Genomic DNA, 21,604 nt, shown 5'->3' on the forward strand with positions numbered 1-21,604 from the left:
AGCTGGAAGTTTGCTGGGGCCGCTTCAGCTGTGGCTCTCAACATCTCCCCCTCTCTGTTTAATTAAACAACAAGCATGTGGCTTAGGGACTGTGCCTGTCTTAGGTTGTCCAATACTACATATGGTTCTTACCCGTCATCGGATGAGCTGACCTCAAGGCATCAGCCTCCTGTCTTAGGTTGGTACCATTGCAATTGGATCTTACTCGTCATTGACTACCAGTCCAGCATACAGCGACACCTGTGGATAGGCCTTTGTACCAGTGGGGGGGTGAGGTTCTTTGCCTCACCTCTGTTGGCCCCCAAATTTTAGCTGAACAACCATCACAAGCAGAAGGGAGGAGGATACACCAAGCCAATTGATGGCTCCTTTTGGAAAAATGTACCACCGATGACACCATCAGCAAAAATACCCCGGCACTACCACAAGTCGCTGCACCAACAGATAGTTCACAATGCATACAAGTGATACATAGTCGAGGCAAGTTCTGTAAGCAGTTCAGTGATAGCTATTGCAGAAGCTGTAGTTTGGTTTTATCTTTGTCTTCACTGGCACTGGGATGAAAATAGGAATTCTGGCAATAATGGCTAAAGAAAAAAATTATGTAACATTCCAGCAGGCACTAAAAGAAAACAATTTTCTGAACAATTTACATTATCCTGAACAGAATTATTAAATATAATGAAAAGGAAAGGTGAAAGTAAAAAACAGATCTGTTAACCTCCTTTTTTGTTCACATATTAAAACAATCCTCAACAGCTGTTTACCCAATTTAAATTAAACCATTTAAATCACATGAATAAGAAAAAAAAATATTTGGATCCATTTTTTTAATGAGCGCTCCTCATATATGATATATGGACATACGCACATACAAACATACAACACAAAACACAAGTGTGAACACATAATACATAACACATAATAGTAAAGGCCTTGTAACTTTTTTACAGGTGAAATCTCCATTGCAATGTTTAAAAACTCCATAGTCAAAAAATAGAACTGATCAGCAAAACATTAACCTAGGTCTGTATGAGCTCAAAAAACAAAATAGAACTTCATGATGTGGGAAAGGGCAATAATAAAATAGATATTGAAAAAAGCATCCTGGTTTCATTAGCCTCCAGGTGTGGGAGAACCACTGTCACAGATGTAACGATAGCCAAACTGGAGTTCTGGATATCAGATGTTATGGATTTGAGCCAAATCATCTTCTTTTTGGTCTGTAGAAATCGCTTTAGTTAATCTCTCTGGAATCTAAATCGGCTGCTGTTCTCCCTGTGGAAACACACAAACAGACCCCCAACTCCAGACAATCACTGGGTCAGGACCTTTCCATTGTCCTGTTAGAATATCCTTCCAAAGTACCTTGGGCTTATGTACATTTTTTGGACACATGTGCCTTTCCGCAGCACTAAGCCCTGATGAATCCAAATTTAAAAAGTTTAGAGTAAAAAGGGTTATTTAAGTTTATATTTGGGGGATATATACCCCTTCCCAATTCCCTCTTTTTGCTTTAATAAGTACATTTTAATAGTTTGATGAGCTCTTTCAACTATGCCTTGACCCTGTGGATTGTATGGGATTCCTGTTATATGCGTAATGCCAAATGATGAGCAAAATTGTTTAAAAGAGGTAGAAGAATAGCCAGGACCATTATCTGTTTTTAACTGTTTTGGAACGCCCACAGTGGCAAAATTTTGAAAGCAATGAGCTATAGTATCTTTAATTTTTTTCTCTGGTATGAAGGGAGCCCATCAAAAATCCGGAAGAAGTATCAACTGTAACATGCAAATATTTTAATTTTCCAAATTCTGGCAAGTGTGTGACGTCAATCTGCCAAATATGGTTAGGTATCAGTCCTCTAGGATTGACTCCAAGATTAACTTATGGTAAAAAGGTCACACAATTTTGACATTGTTTTATTATTTGTCTAGCTTGTTCCTTAGTTATTTTAAAATGCTTTTGTAAAGTATTAGCATTGACATGGAACTTTTTATGAAAATTTGTAGCTTCTTCTAGTGTAGAGAAAATATGTATGTCATGTGTAGTTTTATCTGCTAAATCATTGCCCAAACTAAGGGCTCCAGGCAATCCTGTATGTGCCCTGATATGTCCTATAAAGAATGGATCTTTTCTGTCCCAGATTAGACTTTGTATAGTGGAAAACAAAGAGAAAACAGTAGAGGAAGGGGAAATCCTACCAGCATCTTCAAGGGATACTATAGCATTAACTATATACAGACTATCGGAAAATAAATTAAACATCTTTAATCATCACAAAAGCTTGTAATACTGCATTAAGCTCTACCTTTTGAGCTGATTGTTTGGGTACTAAAAACGTAAAAGTTTGATCAGGGGTAACTACTGCTGCTGTACCATTATTTGACCCATCAGTGAATATATTTGGAGCATTCATGATAGGGGTTTTTCTTGTCATTTTTGGAAAAATTTACAGGAAGCAATGACCAAAAAGACAACAAAGGATTAGATGGTAAATGGTTATCAAATGAAATATTAGATTTGCACATGATTATTGCCCAAGTATTTAACTCATTTGCTAACTCATCAATTTGATCCATAGTATGGAGTAATAATTTTATTGGGAGAAATTCCAAACACTCCCTTTGCTGCTTTTATTCCTTTGAGTATTAATTGTCCTACAGCCTCAGGATACCTAGTAAGAATAGTGTTAGGAGAATAAGATAAGTGTATCCATAATAATGGACCTTCTTGCCAAAATACACCTGTAGGAATATTTTTTGTTGGTAGTACAATAAATAATAAAGGCAAACTTATATCAATTCTATCCAAATGCATATTTTCCATATATGTTTCAATGATTTTTAATGCCTTTCTTGCTTCAGGCATTAACATTCGGGGTGAATTTGGATCTGATGGACCTTTTAGGATATCAAATAAAGGTCCCAACTCTCCTGTTGGTATGCCTAGATAAGGCCTTATCCAATTTATGTCTCCTAATAACTTTTGAAAGTCGTTAAGTGATTTGAGTTGATCTACTCGTATTTGAATATTTGGTGGACGGACCATGGTTGAGGATAATAGAACTCCTAAATAATTAATTGGAAAATTTAATTGTACTTTATCTATTGCTATCTATAGATTATAATTTTTTAATAAGTTTGTAAGTGTGGCATAACATTCTAGCAATGTGTTTTTATCTTTGTGTGCTAATAATGCATCATCCATATAGTGAAATATTTGTAGTTCAGGATTTTGATTTCTAAGTGGCTGGATTACTTTGTTAACATAAATTTGACACATAGTTGGGCTGTTAGCCATCCCTTGAGGGAGTACTTTCCATTCATATCTCTGATCAGGACCTTCATGATTCAGTGCAGGGATAGTAAATGCAAAACGTAGACTATCCTCAGGATGAATTGGAATTGAAAAAAAAAAAAACAATCTTTAATATCTATAACTAAAACATACCAGGTTTTTGGCAAAGCAGACAATTGAGGAATCCCCGATTGAGCAGGTCCCATAATAACCATCTCATTATTAATGGCTCTTAAATCTTGCAATAATCTCCATTTACCAGATGTCTTTTTGATGACAAAAATGGGAGTATTATGGGGAGATAGGAAGGTTGTATATGTCCCTCCACTAATTGTTTTTTGACCAGGTCATGGGCTGCTTGTATCTTTTCTTTAGTCAGGGGCCACTGAGGAACCCATACTGGCCTTTCTGATTTCCATGTAATTTTTATTGTCTCAGTGACCCCTCCTGAAAACCCAATCCATGTCTGTTTGTTCCTTGATCTATTTGTATTGGTGGTGCTATACCTTGTTCTTGTTCTCCTAATCTTTTTCCTTTCCTAAAACCTTTTCTAGCCATAATAGTGGATGCATTTGAATTGATGTTATTTGTTAATGTTAGTCCTAACTGATCTAGGACATCTCATCCCCATAAATTTACAGGAAGTTGATCCAATACATATGGCTGTATAGTTCCCTTACATCCTTCAGGATCCTTCCAATCTAATACCATCGCACTTCTATGGGGATTAGTCGCCACTCCTAGGCCTCGAAGCGTTTGAGTGGCTTGTTGTAACGGCCAATGTTTTGGCCATTCTTGAGGAGAGATGATGCTAAGGTCTGCACCTGTATCCAGTAGCCCATTAAGTTCATGTCCTTGAATATTTGGTTTTAGCATGGGGCGAGAATCTAAATTTAAAGACAGCATAGCCCAATCTACACCTGTGGAGCCTAATCCCCTGGAACCTCTTTCTACAGTATGACTGGAAAATTTATCATGTAGGCTGGGTATTATTAATAATAACTGTGCTATTCTATCTCTTGGTGAAATTACTGATATACCCCTTGGAGAACTGGTTATAATTTTTATTTCACCTTCATAATCAGGATCAATTACCCCAGGACTTATCATAAGTCCTTTTAGAGTAGAAGAACTGCGTCCCAATAATAAGCCTACTGTTCCTTGGGGAAGAGGCCCTTTTACCCCGGTGGGAATGATTTGAACTCCCATTTCTGGAGTTAGTACTGCTCTGGCGGAGGCACAGATGTCCAATCCTGCACTTCTTCTGGTTTGTCTAGTGAGGGATCTAATGGATAATGTGTCCTGGGCACTATCCTGATGGTGTTGCTGGGTTCCTCCAGTGCCCCGTATATTTGTGGTCATGGGCCCCGGAGCATAGGGCCCCCCTGTCCGTTTTTTGGCAATGGAGCCTGATGCCTTTCTCCATGATATCGTGGGTAAACACCTGGTCCTTGTCCGTTTTTTGATAACGGAGTACCCTCTATGGTGGTTTGAGAATGGCATTCATTAGCCCAATGTCTCCCTCTATGGCATCGTGGGCAGATACCCGGTATTCTACTCCTTTGATACCTAGTTTTGTTAAACCCTCCTTCTATGGGGCAATTCCTTTTAAAATGTCCTGTTTGTTCACAATTGTAGCATGTTTTTGGCCTGGCATCTAAAGCCTGTTGTACTGCAGCTGCCACGACTTGCCCTTGTTCATTAATGTCTCTACATAATTTAATATATGTGTTTAAATCTTCATGTTTCCATGGTCTAATGATCTCTCTGCACCAAAGATTTGCTTGCTCATAAGCCAGTTGTTTTATTAATGGCATTGCTTGTTCTGTATTCCCCAAAACTCTGGTAGCTGTTTGAATAAGCCTATCTACAAATTCAGCGTAAGGTTCATTAGCTCCTTGTATTACCTTAGATAATTGACCTTGTAAACCTTCATGTCCTTGTAAAGTCTTCCATGCTCTAACCGCATCTACAGCAATTTGTGAGTATACGGCAGGATCATATGCAATTTGTTGCTGCTGACCCTCATAAGGTCCCTTTCCTAACAACATATCTAGATTTCTCTGAGGATAACCGGCTGCTGCATTTTGCCTAGCCATCTCCGTGCAAAATTCCTCATTGGCAACCTTCCATAACAGGTATTGTCCTCCATTTAGCACAGCTTTACACATACTAGTCCAATCTGCTGGCGTCATGCTCAAATTGGTAATGGATTCGACCATGTTTACAGTGAAGGGTGCTTGAGGACCATAGGTTGTTACAGCCTCTTTTAGCTGCTTCACTGTTTTGAAATCTAAAACATGGTGAATTCGCTGCCCTCCTGCCTGTTCAAATACAGGGCATGCTCATTTTTGAGGTCCTGTCTCAGGATCCTATCTATCAACTACGGGGGTTGGGGGCCTCCCAGCATATGGAGGCGGAGCTGTTGGTTGGACACTTAACGCCCTCTGGTGATAGAAAGGTGTTAGTAACAGCCTCCTGTTGTAACTTCTCCCCTGATGGCTTTTCCTCCTTTAAATTTTCTTCCTCTGTCTGACTAGCTCGAGAGACCTTCTCTTTTACTTGATCTAACATGTCTTCTACCATAGTCTGAACTGAAGGCTTTGGACTAGGCAAACAAAATCGTATCATCATCCACAATGGCAATGTGCCAACTGGCAGAGTTCCTGGGTTTTTCTTTTCCCTCTCCCTTAAATCTTCACCATGATGGTCCCATTGTGATAAATTCAACAACTCCTCCTTAAAAAGCCATGGGCTACATTTTTGTATTGTATCGACCTATGCCCTGACTGCTCTTGATTTTACTGAGATGCCTCCTTCCTCTAACAATTTACTTAACACTCTTTCGGTTTCTTTTTTACTAATTTCTGATCCCATATTTCTACTAAAGACAACACAACCCAACAAGATAACACCAAACAAAACCAAAACAGAATGAAACAAAAATGGATCAAAAATTCATTATATCAGCCTTTCTATCCTCTTGAAATGTCCATCCGTCCTTTCTGCCTATCTGTTCCTCAGAAGCAAATAGTTTTTCCTCAGATGTGAGCGGTTTTTCTTCCATCTCACCCATCTCCAGGGACAGGCAACTTAAAACAAAAGCAAAACAAAAGGAAAGAAGAATCTTAAAATGGCTACCCATCCTCTCGCCCTGCCCTCAGGGGCGAGCAGTTTACCTTATCACTTACCCTCAGTCATTCCCCGTGCAGGCCACCAAATGCCGCAGTCTGGCTGGGCACAATTCACGAGCCACTTGTCAAGCAGAAACGAACTTTATTTTTAGAACACACACCCCTCACCACACAGCTCCTCAGGAATTCCCTCAGAGCCCAACTGCCACCACCGGCTTCCTGCGAGTCTCTCAACCCCCACTCCTCCCACTCTTGAGGCCGATTGGCTGGGTCGCGTGGGCGGAGACAAAAGAGTCCTCCAATGAGCAGCTCTGTGGTCTGAAAGGGCGGGGAAACAGCCCAATGAGCATCACTGCAGAGGAGCCAATCAGCTGGAAGTTTGCTGTGGCCACTTCGGCTGTGGCTCTCAACACTTCACCACTTTGCCCATCCCTGCCCTGACGGGCTGTCCCAGCGCCCAGGGCCTTGGTGTAGCCCAGCCCCACCCATAGCCTGCTCAGAGAAGACCAGGCCAGGTGACTAGAGGCCTTCCATGTGTTTGGGTGGCTCAGGGCCCTGTCCCAAAGCCTGGGACAGAGGCAGTCCTCTCCTGTCTGCAAAAACGCAGCACTTTATCTCAGGTGTAGCAGTCAGGTCCCTGCCTGGGTCCTTAGGCTCGGTCTGCATTATGGTGGGAGATGGTGGGGGATGGTGGGGAGGTGTGGCTGGGAGGAAGAGGAAGGAACACTTCCAGCCACCTGAACCAAGCTCCTGCTCAGGAGCAGTTTGGGGCCCTGACACTCCCCGCAAGTGCAGTGTGGAGCTCCAGTGGTGGTTGTGGCTCAGCATGGTGGCTGTGGGTGGCTGTGGGAGGCAGAACAAGGAGGAGCCAGGAGAACATAGCAGCTCCACGTGGAGGTGGTGGGAAGGCCAACCAGGGATGGCAGAGTCCCAGCCCCCACCTGAGTGCCCCTCAGAATTAGGACAATGATGCCTCCTGAGTGCCTGTGGACTCCCCCTTACCCAAACCCTCCAAGGGGGAAGGCCAACATCCTTCTGCCTGGGAACAGAGGCCCGGAGAAGAGGTGGGCTTCCCAAGTTTGCCCCTAAGAGCAGAGCAGGACAGGGCAGTAGGCCTAGGCACCACCACATGTCCATGTGCGGTGGGGTGGCCGTAAGAATGGGTCTAGCACGGGGCAGAGGTGCCACCTGCTGCCCCCCTTTAGGTGGCTCCTCTGGGAGAGCCCCATGGCCAGAGGGTTGTTTGGCTGGGCAGCCTCGCAGGGCTTGGTGAGTGTGGGTGTGGCGACCCTCGCCCCTCCCCTGCCCCACTTCACACCAGTAGGTGCTGCCCAGGTCAGCCCACCTCCCCACTCTACCCAGCCCAGTGGAAGGGTGGGCCCTGGGGTTTTGCTGAGTGCCTCAGCCCTCCTGGGGCAGATCTGGCTCTGGGAGCTTCTGCTGTTCCTCTGTAAAATGGAACAGGGACTCAGTCCCACCATGGGGCTGTTTGAGGACTTGTTTGCAGGCGATATAAATACAAAGTGGAGCACAAGGACCAACGCACAGTAGGTGCTCAGGAAAAGATGTTCTGAGGACAGCTATGGGGGGGCGAGTGATCACTGGCCTTGCTGCTGTGAGGGCCTGTGGAGAGGTAAATGCTAGGCAGATGCCCACCCCAACCTCTGGTTTGTCGGGGGCAGTGGAACACCCCTTGGGCAGAGGCCCTGTGCCCTGGATCTGGTCCAGTTCCAAAGCCAATGACCCTGGGAAAACCACTGACGCAAGCGGGAGGTAGATGCACAGCAGAGGCCTCTGGGAAGCATGAGATCGACTGTTTATTGATTTTGCTCTAAAATACTGTACATTTAAAGGAACTCCTAAAAATCAAAGACAACAGTTTTTGGTAACTCTGCAGCACAGGCACAAGGGTTTCTGCTGGGAAGCTGCGTGACACACAGACGCACCCACTTTCCAAGCAAGACCCGCGTGGCTGTGAACACTGAGCAAGTGCACAGCTTGCTGGGCCGCTCAGGCAGCAAGACCAAGGCCTTCCTGCACCTTCCCCTCCGCCCACCACTGGGACTTCGAAGGGAACTGTGCACTCGGTGAGACCCAGCCTCCCTTAGCTCCTGAGAAACATACAGGTCTGCACAGCCTGCAAGTCCAACCAGCTCTGTGGCGGAGCCTGCACAGCGCCCTGCAGGGAGGCGGAACTGGGGCCTGTCAAGGCGCTGGAGCCACAGTTGGCCAGTGAGGACAGCCTCAGCCAGAGGCCAGGGCCGCCTCAGAGTCCAGAGGAGGTCCAGCCAGCCAGTCAGCCACACCCCAGGTGGTCACCTCAGGCTTCAAGCAGTTTATAATGACACCCACGTTCAGAAGCTATTAAACCTCATTTAAACACTAGGTGAACTCTTTAGATTCTCTGAATATCAAATAATATATACAGATATACAGCAAGACATGGCAGTCCAATATAAAGCATCTTAATCTACAGATGCATCTGCCTGAAAAGCTAACCTTTTAATGTTTTAACCTTCCCAATCACTGATAGAATGTTAATTTGTACAAGAGTAAAGTTTTAAGCAACAGAATGAAAATAATTTTTAAATATGGCGACTCTGGGGAGTTCTTCAAAAGGTTCTCTCTGCAGTGCGCACTCTGTATTGAAACCTCACCACGCATGCCCCCCACCTTTCTGCCAGGTGTCTGCCAAGGGCACTCCCTGTCTCAGGACTGTGGTCCTGCACCTGCCCAGGAAGAGGTCTGGCTGATGAGCAGCATGGCATGGAAATGGAGGTACTGTGTCCTTGAGAACAGAACGGTGCGGCTCAGTCTCACCATCACTTATGTACAAATGAATGGAAGAACAGGCGTATAAAAAAGTATAACTGTACATAGCCTTTAAATTAAAAACCTCAAAATCTTTACTCAGAAATTGGCATGTAAGTTTGTTCATTAAACTTACAGTTATGGGACTCATCAGGGAAAATAATCAGTGGAGCAAGAATCAGTGTAACCACCATTGACTTGGAGGAGGCGAGGTCAAGAATAGACAGATCCATGATAAGCCAACAGAGCTAGCGGGCAGGGAGGGGCCTGGCTCTCCATGCTGCATCTGCCTGTGCCCAGTCCTCCCCAGATGCACTTGGAAAGGGGCTGAGTCCCAGGGGAAACGATCAGCTTGTCTGCCTTCAAATGACACCAGGAGGCCAAGAAACCATCTTTTGCAGGTGGAGTGGATGCCACATGGCTGCTGGGGCACCCGAGGTGCTGCTGCCCAGGCCTAGGCTAGCGGAGCTCAGGGCCAGCCATTTCCATCCCTCCACCAGCCTGCTCACAGCCTGTCACTGGATGGCCTCGACGTAGTTGGCTGGGTACAGGCCAACTTGCCCGCTGTCCAAGCGTCCTTTGCACCAGCCCTGCTCATCCTCGTCCTCTATCTTCGTCAGCTCATCTCCTGCAAAACAAAGAGGGAGTGGTCTTAGAGGGTGGGTGACACTGACCTGATACTGGCTGCAGGAGAGCTTGTGAAGGGTGCTTCTGGGTGGAGGGGCAGTGGGCCTGGTTATTTCTCTAATGTTTCTTTAGTCCCAGGAGCCCAGGATCTAAAGAAAACAGCTCTCACATAGTGACCCTGCAGCACCCGGCTCTTAGTTGCTATAATAATCCCCAAAGATGCTACAGAGCCGAATACTACCAGCCTGGCCTCTGCCTTCCTGCCAGTCCCCTGTTCCTCACAGTCCAGGCTCTCAATGCTGAATCCCTTCCTGAATCCCAGACAGCCAGCTCTTCCTATCTCATCTAGCTCTTGAGGCCATGGTCTCTGGGTCTCTGTTGATCGCTGTCCTTGCCACTCTCCAGGTTATGGGAGGCCAGAGATCATGTATGACTCAGACCTGTCATTCCCTCCCAAGCACCTGGCTCGTGCAAGATGACATCTGTCAATCCTCCTCTACATGCTGAGACGGAAGTCACAGGCTTCATTCTGGAACCTCCCTGTGGCTCTGTGCATTAGTGTGGCTTCACTTATCTTTTGTTTATTCCAACCTGAAGAAGCCCCAGCTCCAGGCCCAGCCTTGCTGGAGGGAGAGACACAGAGATGAGAGAAATGGACAGAGCCCAGCTCAGAGAGATGGGGAATAAGGTCCATGGTGTGGCGATGGGAGCTGGGATGGGAGGTGGCACTGGGGCAGAGTCCCAGGTCCCATGTTTGCCAGCTAGGGCAAGCAGAGCAGCCTGGACCCCAGGTGTCATCAGCTGCAAGCAGTGGGTGGAAAGCTCAAGCTGGGGCTGCCGTCTGCCGTCGTGTGCAGCTCCTGTTCTCGGGGTATCTGCTGTCTGTGGAGGGAAGGTGCCGTGCGCCCATGCACTCAACACGCAGGGCCCGGGAGGTAGTGAGGCTGGTGCTGGCTGTGCTCTCGAACTCCCACTGCCCTGCCACCCCTGCAGCAGGGCTCCCACAAAATGGGCTGGAAATACGTGAGTCTGTGTCCACAATGAGCTGCCAGCCTCCCCTGCCCCTCCGGCCTACGGTCCAGCCCTCACAGCGGCTGCACTTAGAGGCAGCTGCCCAGCTCCAGCTGCTCCCCATGTCCGTGCGGAGGCTGCTGGAGGGTGACGCTGCACGGGGCGGACAGAACCCAGGTAGGGCACTGCTTTCCATGGTAAAAAAAAGCAAAACCACAAGAGATGGGCAGGAAAGCGAAGGAGTGCGGCTGGTGGCTAGAGAACACTCATTCCCATCAGCGTTTCTTTTTTGACAATTTACTCACAGCTGGAGGACACATTTGAAATCTATAAAACTGCTGCCAAGTCCAATACGTACGGTGCAAAAATGATTAGAAGTTAAAAGTAAATAAAACAACGAAGTAGTGAGTGACCACAAGGATCACTGAAATCAGAAAAGTGGATGAAGATGGCTTAAAGGTACATAAAACACTTCTAGGGCCAGGCACGCGACTACCTGGTGGTAGAACACTTGACTAACACGTGCAGGACCTGGGTTAGGTTCCCAGCACCACAGGAAAGAAAAATCTACAGCAGGCCAGAGATGCCTGATGACCAGTGCTGGGCACAGGCGTTTGGGGCAGCTGGCTGGCCTTACTGAGCGCCCCGGGGAAGGAGGGTCAGGAGCCTGGCTGTTAGGGGAGGGGACGGGCACCTAGCCTCTCCACAGGTGGGGCCTGAGGGGCACACACCCCGCCCTGCTGCTGAGCTCCAGCCTGGCCTCCCTCTTCTTGGAAGGGTGGCTCTGGCTTTAGGGAGGTGCAGGGCAAGGGAAGGAACCTCCTGGGCGGGCTCTGAGGGAGTGCTCACCAAACCCAGGCCCATTTTGGTGAAATGCTGCCAGCATTAAAGAGAGCAGGATGGAAAACGTGCAGCAGAGCACACGCGAACAGGGCCCCGACTGCCCGTGGCAAGGAGCGCGCACCATGGCTGCAGAGGGGTGATGATGGGGTCAGAGACCCCTCTGGGTTTTGGGCAAAGCCTGGCAGATGGGGCCTGGGGAGACGAGGCTTCCCTCAGGGCCTGTGGGCTGCTGTGCTGCGCAGAGGGAGCGAGGCCTGCTGCTCAGGCCAGTAGCGGGTCCGGCATGACTAGCCAGTGGCCAGCAAGGGCGGGCCTCCTGGGAGAGAAACGAAGGCACTTGGCTGTCTTCTGAGATTTGGCACCCAGCGGGGACGGAGGGGAGGCGGCAGGGAGGACCAGCACCCACCGGCCTTGAAGCTCAGCTCGTCGTGCTCCTGACCCTCGTAGTCATAGAGCGCCCGGACTCGCACTTCTGTCCCTGAGGTGGTGTCCTCGTCGAACGGGTTGGAGTCCCCGTTGGCATCCGTGGAAGAGAAGGGGTTGTTGGACTCGTCATCGGACCAGTCAGTGGGGTAGCTCTGGGTCTTCTCATAGCTGCTCACGCTGTAACAGAGGTGGCCACAGGGCCCTCAGCATGGGGATGGCAAAGGACTGAGGCCCCCACTCAGGGCCTCTGCCCCTTGGGCTGAGGGCTCCTCAGGGGGCACAGCTCCCTCTGGCGTACTAGCCTGGGTGGAGCCAGATCCCTGTGAGAATTCATGCCCTTCGCACTCGTCCTGAGCCCCCAACAGTGGGGCCAGAGACGCCCCACATCAGTGGCTGCAGAGGCAGACTTGGGCCTGTTCCAGCAGGTCCCCAGCACAGCCTGTGTTCCTGTGGCAGTGGTGCCAGGGCCTTGAAGGGTTAATGCAGGATGAGAAAAAGCAACCAAAGAGCGTTAGCTGTGCCCTCCCCAGAAGTGGAGAAGCCAGAGACCGTCCACGGCCAGCAGGGGCCTGGCGTGCAGAGCGGCAGGCGCCCACCTCCTGCAGGCCTCATGCATTGCTGGAGTGCCGAGCGGCGGAGACCCCAAGAGAACCTTGACAGAGAGAAAGGGAGACAGAGCGAGCGAGGCGGAGACCAGAGGGAGACGTGTGTTCACCAACTTTTTGGCCTTAGTGTCCTCCTTCTCACTGACGGTGCTGCCCGTGTCGTCCTCGTCCTCAAAGGGGTTGTAGCTGGACTGTGACTGCGCAGACTGGGCGGGGTTGTTCAGGACACTAAGGTTGCTATGGGGAGAGACAGAGCTTTCAGGGACCCCAGCTGGGGCCTGCCAAGGGTCCTGATGACTCCCAGCGACAGGATCACAGCGCAGCCCTTCCAGGACAAACTAGTTCCTCGTACAGAGGAGGAGGAATATGTCATGTGGACAAAAATGGTTATTTTAGCAAAACACGCGGTCAAACCTCAGCTGTTCAAAACACTTCAAGAGTCTAGAGACAACCGGATGCCCACCTTCCTTCCTTCCACCTGGAAGCATCGATGTGCAGAGGCCCTAGGGGTGGGGGGCAATGGGCCACAGCTGGCATCTGACTTGCTCTTGGCTCGGGGCTTCTCCACATTCTTCCCCTCCCCCTGTTCCCACATGGGGCCAATCCAAAGGGGCAGAGTCAGTGGGCCTTCCTGGGAGGACGACAGCCTGGCAGGGGCCATTCTGAGCTCTCCAGCTCTCCAGCCCCAGATCACACCGATGGTTCCTGAGCTCTGCGTGCCGTGTGGTCAGGACTTTTCAGAGGCCTCCTCCTTTCACTACTAAAAGGCTTAGCGGCAGCTTCCTGGTTCTCTTGGGGCTGGAGCTTCCAGAGTCAGGACCAAAGGCTCCTCTGCAACCCTTTCCAGGAAGCGCGAAGGGTCTCTCTAGTGTTGTGGGAGACGATCCGCTCTCACAACTCTATCTGCTCTTCTGTGTGACAGGCCCAGCGTGGGGACCAGAGAGACTGGAAGTGAGGGGGGTGAGATGAAGAGGCTGCAGGGTGCTAAGCACTGGGTGGGCTGGGCTGGGCCTCAGCGGTAGAGTGCTTGCCCAGCAAGTGCAAGGCCCTGGGTTCCATCCTCAGCACCACATAAAAATAAATAAATAAAACAAGGGTATTGTGTCCATCTAGGACTAAAAGAAATTCAACTAAAAAAAAAAAAAAAAGGTGGTGGATGCCCACCAAATAACTCTGGGCTGACGTCCTGCCCCTCTACTGGGCAACACTGCTTTTGGGAACAGGAACTTGTCTGAGCATCCATCATCCCACAGCTGGGAAAGGGAGGCAAGGAAATACCTCGGATGCCACCGAATGGCCTGAATGGCAGCCACTGCCTCATGGGGTCCAGTCTGGCATGGAGCACGGGGTGAGACCACGGGACGGCGGCTCTCCTTGGCACCTTTCTCTGCAGACTCTTCTGGGGGCTTGACGCCGGCACCCACATTGGTACAGTGTCTCTGGCCAGCCAGGAGCCTGCGGGCCTCCTTCCTACCCTCTGCCCCAGCACACAGGGCAGGCCTGCTCTCTAGCCAGTGCTCACTGCCGAGCCCATCTGCCCAGACCACGTGCACAGCGGCTGAGCGAAGACCAGGCACATCTGCTGGGAGCCTGTGGGCACAGTGCCCAGGGCGACAGGCAGGCCACGTGCTTGGCTGAGTCTTCCTGGGAAGACCCAGTCACAAGGTGACTAAGTGTTACAGAGCGGCCTCTGGGCAAGTCCTGCAATAGGCCTTCTATAGCACACACGCTTTCCAGAAGCACCTAACAACTGTGCAGCCAACTCTCTTTCTTTCTTTCTTTTTGGTACTGGGATTGAACCCAGGGTCACTCAACCACTGAGCCCCATCCCCAGCCCCTTTTTATTTTTATTTTTTAGAGACAGGGTTTCACCGAGTTGCTTATTGCCTCACTTTTGCTGAGACTGGCTTTGAACTACTCATGATCCTCCTGCCTCAGCCTTATGGGCACTGGGATTACAGGCCACAGCGCCTGGCCTAAACAACTAATTTTTAGAAAAAACCTGACCCAGGAATAACCAATGTTGTCAGCAAGAAGGTAGTTTAAAAAGGGGACACTAGAGGGTCCCCTGCCGCTCCCTCAACTGGCACCTGTACAGAGCGTGGGAAGGAAACATCCACCCTGACAGCCCCTGACCTGCTGGAGGACTCGAGCATGCGCTACCACTACCTGCCACGTCCACATACGGCCGTTCCCTGGGGACATGATCGCCCAGTTCTTCCCTGTGAACTTTCAGCAGCTCCAGCACCAGGCAGCAAGACAATCTTATTGAGACACTGCCCAGTCCTCAGGAGCCAGGGGGGCTTCAGGAAAGATGTCTGGGGGTGGAGGACCCTTCCTCTAGGGTCCCTCTACCACCAAGGACTCCTTCAGCTGAATAAGCTGGTGCCACCGAGGGACCAGGCAGATGGCCCAGGAGATCCCTCCCACAGGTGGCCTCTTGTGGACTGAGCCCGTTCCTGGCACTCACCTGCTGGGCTTGCTCTGCATAGACGGGTCGCCTGTCTGGTTGATGCCTGTCAGGGTGATGCCATCAGCGGCCTTCTTCTTCTCCCTCCGGCTGAGAGTTCGATTCAGATCTGCAGACCACTCCTGGGCATAAGGGGTCAGGGAGAGAACCAGTCAGAGGTCTAAACATCTATCTAGCAGGACAGTGATCAGCCCTGTGCATCAGTGACATCTGCCATTATGGCTGCCGGCCTCCCTTGTGACCTCCCTTGTGATCTCGGGCTCCCCAGCACCCACCTGTGGGCCAAGCGACCTGAGCCCATCCTTACTGTTTACAGGGCTTGGAGGTCGGCACCCTATAACCACAGGGCCTAGCCCACCTCCTGGGACGAGCACACTTGTCCCGACACAGGTGTGGGGTGCAGACCGAACCAGGGCTGACTCGAGTACCTAGCCCTGGCACTTCCCACTCCTTCCTGCACCATTCTTTCAGCTTCTGGTCTGCCTTGCCAGGTGTCCCAAGCCTCCCAGGGATGTAGGGAGCCAGTGCTCTGGGGACCTGACTGGGACACATGGCCTTGTCCTGAGGTGCCGAGGAGCCTTCCCACTTACACACTAACTTCTGCAGAGGTCTGAGCAACCCTGCCAAGTGGGGACATTCAACCCTGCACTGCAAACAAGACCAAGGCTGACTACGGCACGACAAAGGGGGCAGCCCAGTGGGCTACCTTGTTTATTAATTACTCTCCTAACCAAATGCTCAGCTGGAACCTCACTGTTCCTTACAGAGACCTCTGAATATAAGCCCATCTTGCCTGGGTGGCTTCCAAAGGCTGATGGGATTGGCATCAAGTGATTTTGGAAGGAGGGCCAGCAGCTAACAGCCCTGACACAAAGGGGCATCAATTGTTCTGCCACAGAGCTGGGGTACCCCCCGCCCCCAGGGTCGAGCTGGGTGAGACACACCACAGGGGGTTGGGCAAGCCATGAGTTAGTCATAAATCAGACTTACTTCATCCTGGTGGCATGAAAAGCAAAAGCAAATAACTTCATTAGAGAAAAGAAAAGCAGTCTGTTGCTAGTGGCAGATGTGTGCCCAGAGAGCACGGGGACAGGGAACCCACAGGCTCTGGCCAGGACACCTCTCCAGGGAGACAGTCTGTCAGATATTCCTCCCTCAGTTCCCCTCTTGATATTAACGGGCATCTCTGAGGGACACAGAAGAATCCCACTGTTGTTGCTTCCAACAACAGTGTCCCAGGCCACTGGAGGAGCAGCACCACTGTGGGCTGAATGCCAAACAGTGCCCAGACTCCAGCTCACACTTCCTCCCAGGGGGCTGTCAGGGGAGGGGAGACTGCCTGTCCCCTCCAGGGCCACCTGCACTCAAGGGCTGGCCCCTACTAACCCCAAAGCCTCCTAGAAGGGGCACAGCCTGCTCTGCAGCCTCTGCTGGGCAGGTGGGAAGAGCTCAGCCCCAGGGGCCCCACCCTGGCACTTGGAGATACCGTGTGAAAGTCCAGAGACTAGAAGCACAGGGTGAGGTCGGACCCTAGTGCAGACTGAGAAGGGACCGTGTGTAGTGGCCCTGGCTTTTCCAAGGGCCATGGGGGAGGTGGCTTTTGGCATTCTCCAGTGCCAACATTCAGGGACCAGAGTCGAGCCCATAACCCAGCAGGACCAGGTCACCGCCCCACCACCCCAGGTTGTCATTCCCATCTCACATTCAGGAAACTGAGCCACATGAGGGCAAGTGGCTCGCTCACCCCACGGCTGCAACACGGTGAGGCAGGAGCCAAGCGAGTCAGAGAGCCTCCCAGCGCACAGGGACGTGGCTGACACCATGGGCTAGGCCTGCCACAAGGAGGGGCTCGCCCTCTTTCAGGGAACGGGGTGGCAGGACTTCTGGCCACTGCCTTCTATGCAACCATCACCCAAGTTCCCCAGGCCCTGGGGTTTGTGATGTAAAGACCCTGGAAGGCTCAGCCCACAGACGGGAGGCTAGGAGAGGGAGGGTGCCCACTGCAGGGAGGCCAGGGGACACTGTGGCTGCTGCCCTCCCAGCCAACCCTGGAGGAAGGGGCAGGACAGGAGGTCCCCTATGTCCTTGCAGCTGTGGGAACAGCAGCAGGAAGGGAGTGCCAGTGGTCAGCAAGTGACAGTCAATGTCCCTACCTTGCACTATCCCTAGAGACTCAGAAGGTCTTCAGTATTGCCTGGGGCACCTGGGACTAAACCTGGTCCATACCATAGCCACCCAAGAAGGCTGCCTAATAACCAGGACTAATGCTGACAGAGTCTGGCCATGGGTCCAGGTCCCCTCCTTGGAGGATGGGGTAACGCAGCCTCCTCTTACCTCAAACTGTGGCCAGTTCATGGCCATGCCAGGCCCGTGATTGGCTCGGAACCACCTCAGGTCCTCCACTGCATCAGCAGCTTTGATGCTCTGTTCCAAGTCCCGGTAAATGGTTTTGTAACTAAATCAGAGAAAGCAGCACGGTGCTGTGGGACATGGGGCCGGCCACCACTCTCCCACCCAGTGCCAGCTGCAGCAGGCCCCCAGGTCTCGTAGCCAGCATGAGTTGATTTCCCAGTGGTTCAGGAGTGCTCTCCCTGGTAGGCGAAGGCTGCTGGCTGTCACATGCACAGATGGGGACAACCACCCACCACAGCTTGCTTCCAACAAATGACGGTGGATCAGAGCAGAAGGCAGGCAGTGAGCCTCGCTCCGGGTCAGATGGCACTCATGGGCTGTGCGGGCACCACTGTGCGGTTGCACTGGGGCACACTGAGGGGAGGGAGCGGCAACTGGAGAGTGCCAAAAGCCCCCCTCCCCCATGGCCCTCAGAAAGCTGGTGGTTAGCAGAGTGCAAAGACAGTCCAGTCTGAAGGCCGATTGAGAGGCAGGACATGCCCACTGCACCCTGGGGCCTTGCTCTGGTCACTCCAGGAAGCAAGAGCCAAGGTCAGAGCTGGAGCTGGTATTTTCACTCATAATCTGCGTCGCTGGCAAGTCAGCCCCCTTCTCTGGGCCTTCATTTCCTCTGTTAAGCAGGCATGTCGCCCTCTGTTAAGGATTGAGTTTGTCCTCTAATAAAGACACACTGGAGTCCTAGTTCCAGGATCTCTAAATTTGACCTGATTGAAAACAGGGTCTTACTAGATGTAAGCAAGTTCAAACGAGAACATTAAGACCCCCAATAAGGGCTGGGCTTGGCGGCCCACACCTGTAATCCCAGCTGCTTGGGGGAGCAGTGGTAGGAGGACCGCGAGTTCAAAGCCACCTCAGCAACTCAGTGAGACCCTGTCTCTAAATAAAATACAAAATTGTGCTGGAGATGTGGCTCAGTGGTCGAGTGCCCTTGAGTTCAATTCCCAGCTCAATCAATCAATCAATAAATAAAGACAGGTGTTCTTTTAAAAGGAGGAATTTGGATAGATACAGAAGGAAGGTGACATGATGACACAGGCATGGAGAGAAGACCAGGAGGCCTAGAGTGATGTGGTCAGAAGCTGACGAAGCTAAGGATTCTGGCAGACACCAGGAGCTGGAAGAGGTGGGAAGGATCTGCCCTGGAGGAAGTGTGGCATAACCTACACCTTGATTTTGGACTTCTGGCCTCCAGAACTGTCAGGTGACAAACATCTCCAGTTTTCAAGCCACCAAAATTTTGGAACTGTTACAGCAGCCCTAGGATGCAACTGGCCACCTCACCCAGTGGCTTGGAAGACAGGGAGTCAAGATGCACACACCTGGCTGCAGTCTGAGGTTAATCACATATGAGGCAGAGGTGACCCCACATGCAGAGAGAAGGACACACCCACTCCCCTGGCCTGACAGGTCATTAACCCTTATCTACCATGTCCTTATCAACAAGACAGGGACAGTGCTGTGTACTTTTCAAGGATGTCATGAAGATTAATTGCATGGTGGCAGGTTGGCTATACAATAATTGTTGTTTTTCTTTTTTTTAAAATGAAGAAGATAACAAGGAGAATATAATTTCCTATAAACAGATCTTGACCTCTGATTTCTCTCTTAATGGCTCTGTTAGATGAATGACAAAAGTAGAACTCTTTCAATGCCCCAGGAAGTCTGGAGTTCTGACCAAAGACAAGGAGGGCCCAGGAGAGACGTCATAGATCCCGTGTCACAGTTCAGAACCAAGCCTTGAGGGGTCTGAGCCTCCCCAGGAGGTCTAGGACCCCTGTGAAGGGGAGTAGACAGCAAGGGTGAGAGGACCTCATGAGGGACTTCAGCCTGAGCCTGTCCAGAGACAGGGGACGCCCAGCCTGGAAAACATGGGACTCACGTCCAGGGGCAAATCAGACCCCCAGCTGCGGCTGATCACAGCTATGGCCCCTTCCTGCCCAGAAGCGCAAGGTGCTGGCTGGCAGTGCTGCAGAGGGGCTTGGCACGAGGGACCCTGGGCTCAGGGCTGCAGTGGGAGTCCTCTGGCTGACACTGCCCCCAGGCCTGCAGCACAGCACCCGAGTTCCGCTCCCCAGCAACTCCCCTGTCTTTTCCAGCAGAAGGGAAACTTACCCAGCCACGTTTGACAGGTCCAGGTGCTTCTGAACCTCTAGCATAACCTCCCGGAAGAAGCGCAGCCGCTTCTCCTCAAACTGCTGGCACTGCTCGAACACCTGCTCCATGTTCTCCATGTACTGGGGAGTGCCCTGGTCCAGCTCCTTCAGGGCCTTCTCATACTTCTCTTTGGTCTAAATGAAAACCCAGGCACAAGAAGGTGTTCATTTCCTTTCCATTCACCCCACCTGCTGGGTAGCTTCTCAGGCCCCCAGGATTTCAAACCCAAAGGGCAGGAGCTCTCAGACGGATTTCAAGCTCCAGTCCCAGTCGCCCTGCTTCTGTGCACCTGCCCTGCTTCTCACTGGAGTGAGGCCCAGGCAGACAGACACAGGCAAAGCAGGGGTCACTCCAGAGCTCAGTGTGCATGATGCCACCCGTGCCACACACCTGTCCTTTTTGCCTTTGGGAAGGGCCACCCTGCAGCCTTGGCCCTGGTGCCCAGCAGCAATGGCTCAGTGAGTCACCATAGAAACAAAGTCACAGCTCTAAGTGCCACAGAGGGCTGGGGCTGAACCCCAGAGCTCTTTTGTTTTCCTGGAGCCTTACTTTCCTTAGCAAAAAATGGGCACACTCCCCCACCTCACAGTGTTCTGAGTGCAAACAACAGGCGCAAAGGCGGTGAAGCAGGCACTTGCAAGGTCTCATCCCTTGTCCCCCACACCGCTGCTCTTTTCCAGACGGTCCTGAGAAGGGGTTTCATCCCTATCTCAAGAGCACCCAGGGACAGCTAGAAAACATGTGAGGCTCCTGCCTGGCAGGCAGGTGTTTGGGGATAGTGGCTTCGTCCACAGACTCCACACTCTCCCCACCACATCATGCTGGCCCACTGCTCTGCTGGCCAGGGCATTTTGCTTTCTGGTGGCAGCCCCCTGGCATGAAGGGAGGCATAGCAGGGCTGGGGCCATCTCTCTCCTGCAGGGTTCTCCACCATGAGACCCTGAGAAACAAGGGGGTAGCCAGGGGCTCCACCTGGGAACTTTGCTTTGGTCTCCCTTGTTCATGTGTGGGGCCTTCTGGGGAAGGACCGAGTCCCTCCCAAGCCTGCAGGCCTCTGAGGCACCTTCTCTGCTCCCCCAGGACGCTGAGTCTGCTCTGCTAGCCTTGCCCATCCTGCTCCCTTCCCAGTCACCCTTTGCTGATTCAGGGGCTGGGATAGCCCTCTGTATTCCGAAGAGAACCCAGGAGTAGTCTACCTGTAAGCTACATCCCCAGCCCTTTTAAAATTTTGAAATGGGGTCTAAGTTGCCCAGGCTCGCCTCAAATTTGCAATCTTCCCGCCTCAGCCTCCCAGTAGCTGGGATTAGAGGTGTGCACCACCATGTCTAGCAGAGGTCCCTCTTCTTGAAGCCTGTCCCCATCGTCTGGGGGGAGGTCCCACCCATCCCCTGGGGCCTGCTCCTCCCTGGCCCCTCTCCTGGCATCTGTGGTTCCTCATTTCTGTCCTGAGCTCTCAAAGGTGGCCATGCGTGGGTCCTCCAAGAGTACAGGAGAAGGTCATCCCTGCCAGGGCTGGGGGATGCTCAGCAGGAAGACACAGGACACACAGGGCAGTGGGCTCAAGCACCCAGGTTGTGGGGCAGGAGCTAGAAACAGGTGGCTTCCCGGGAGCCCCTGGAGTGCAGTCGGTGCTCCCACCCCTGGACTTGGCCTGCCCCCAGGCTGTGCTGATGGTGCTGAGCCCCGCTTCTCCCCCAGCGCAGCCCATGTGCTAAGCTGGGTCCTCATTATTCAGGAGACCTACAGTCAGAGCTTGCAGGAAGTTCCCAGTGGAACTGCATGGAGAGGCAGCCCTTGCCCTCTGGGGCACT

At 51.3% G+C, this 21,604-nt stretch overlaps 1 protein-coding gene across 4 annotated transcripts in view; it reads right to left on the reverse strand.

Annotated features, from left to right (window-relative positions):
• Nucleotides 1-8,229: 8,229 nt before the first annotated feature.
• The window catches only part of Pacsin2 (protein kinase C and casein kinase substrate in neurons 2), a 113,041-nt gene continuing 99,666 nt past the window's right edge, over nucleotides 8,230-21,604 (reverse strand). For 2 of the 4 annotated variants that reach the window (XM_046429341.2, XM_046429342.2), the window contains exons 6-11: nucleotides 19,752-19,927; nucleotides 17,562-17,682; nucleotides 15,228-15,349; nucleotides 12,872-13,012; nucleotides 12,133-12,329; nucleotides 8,230-9,873 (exon numbers count right to left, since the gene is read on the reverse strand). In XM_046429341.2, the coding sequence (XP_046285297.1) occupies nucleotides 9,761-9,873; nucleotides 12,133-12,329; nucleotides 12,872-13,012; nucleotides 15,228-15,349; nucleotides 17,562-17,682; nucleotides 19,752-19,927 (870 nt within the window). In that variant the 3' untranslated portion in view covers nucleotides 8,230-9,760. The remainder of the gene's footprint in view (nucleotides 9,874-12,132; nucleotides 12,330-12,871; nucleotides 13,013-15,227; nucleotides 15,350-17,561; nucleotides 17,683-19,751; nucleotides 19,928-21,604) is intronic. The other 2 variants (XM_046429343.2, XM_058574290.1) reach the window with 2 other exon arrangements.

This window comes from Marmota monax, unplaced genomic scaffold, assembly GCF_021218885.2.
Source record: "Marmota monax isolate L192 unplaced genomic scaffold, Marmota_monax_Labrador192_F-V1.1 WCK01_AAM20220418_F8-fsc00051, whole genome shotgun sequence".
Lineage (NCBI taxonomy): Eukaryota > Metazoa > Chordata > Mammalia > Rodentia > Sciuridae > Marmota > Marmota monax.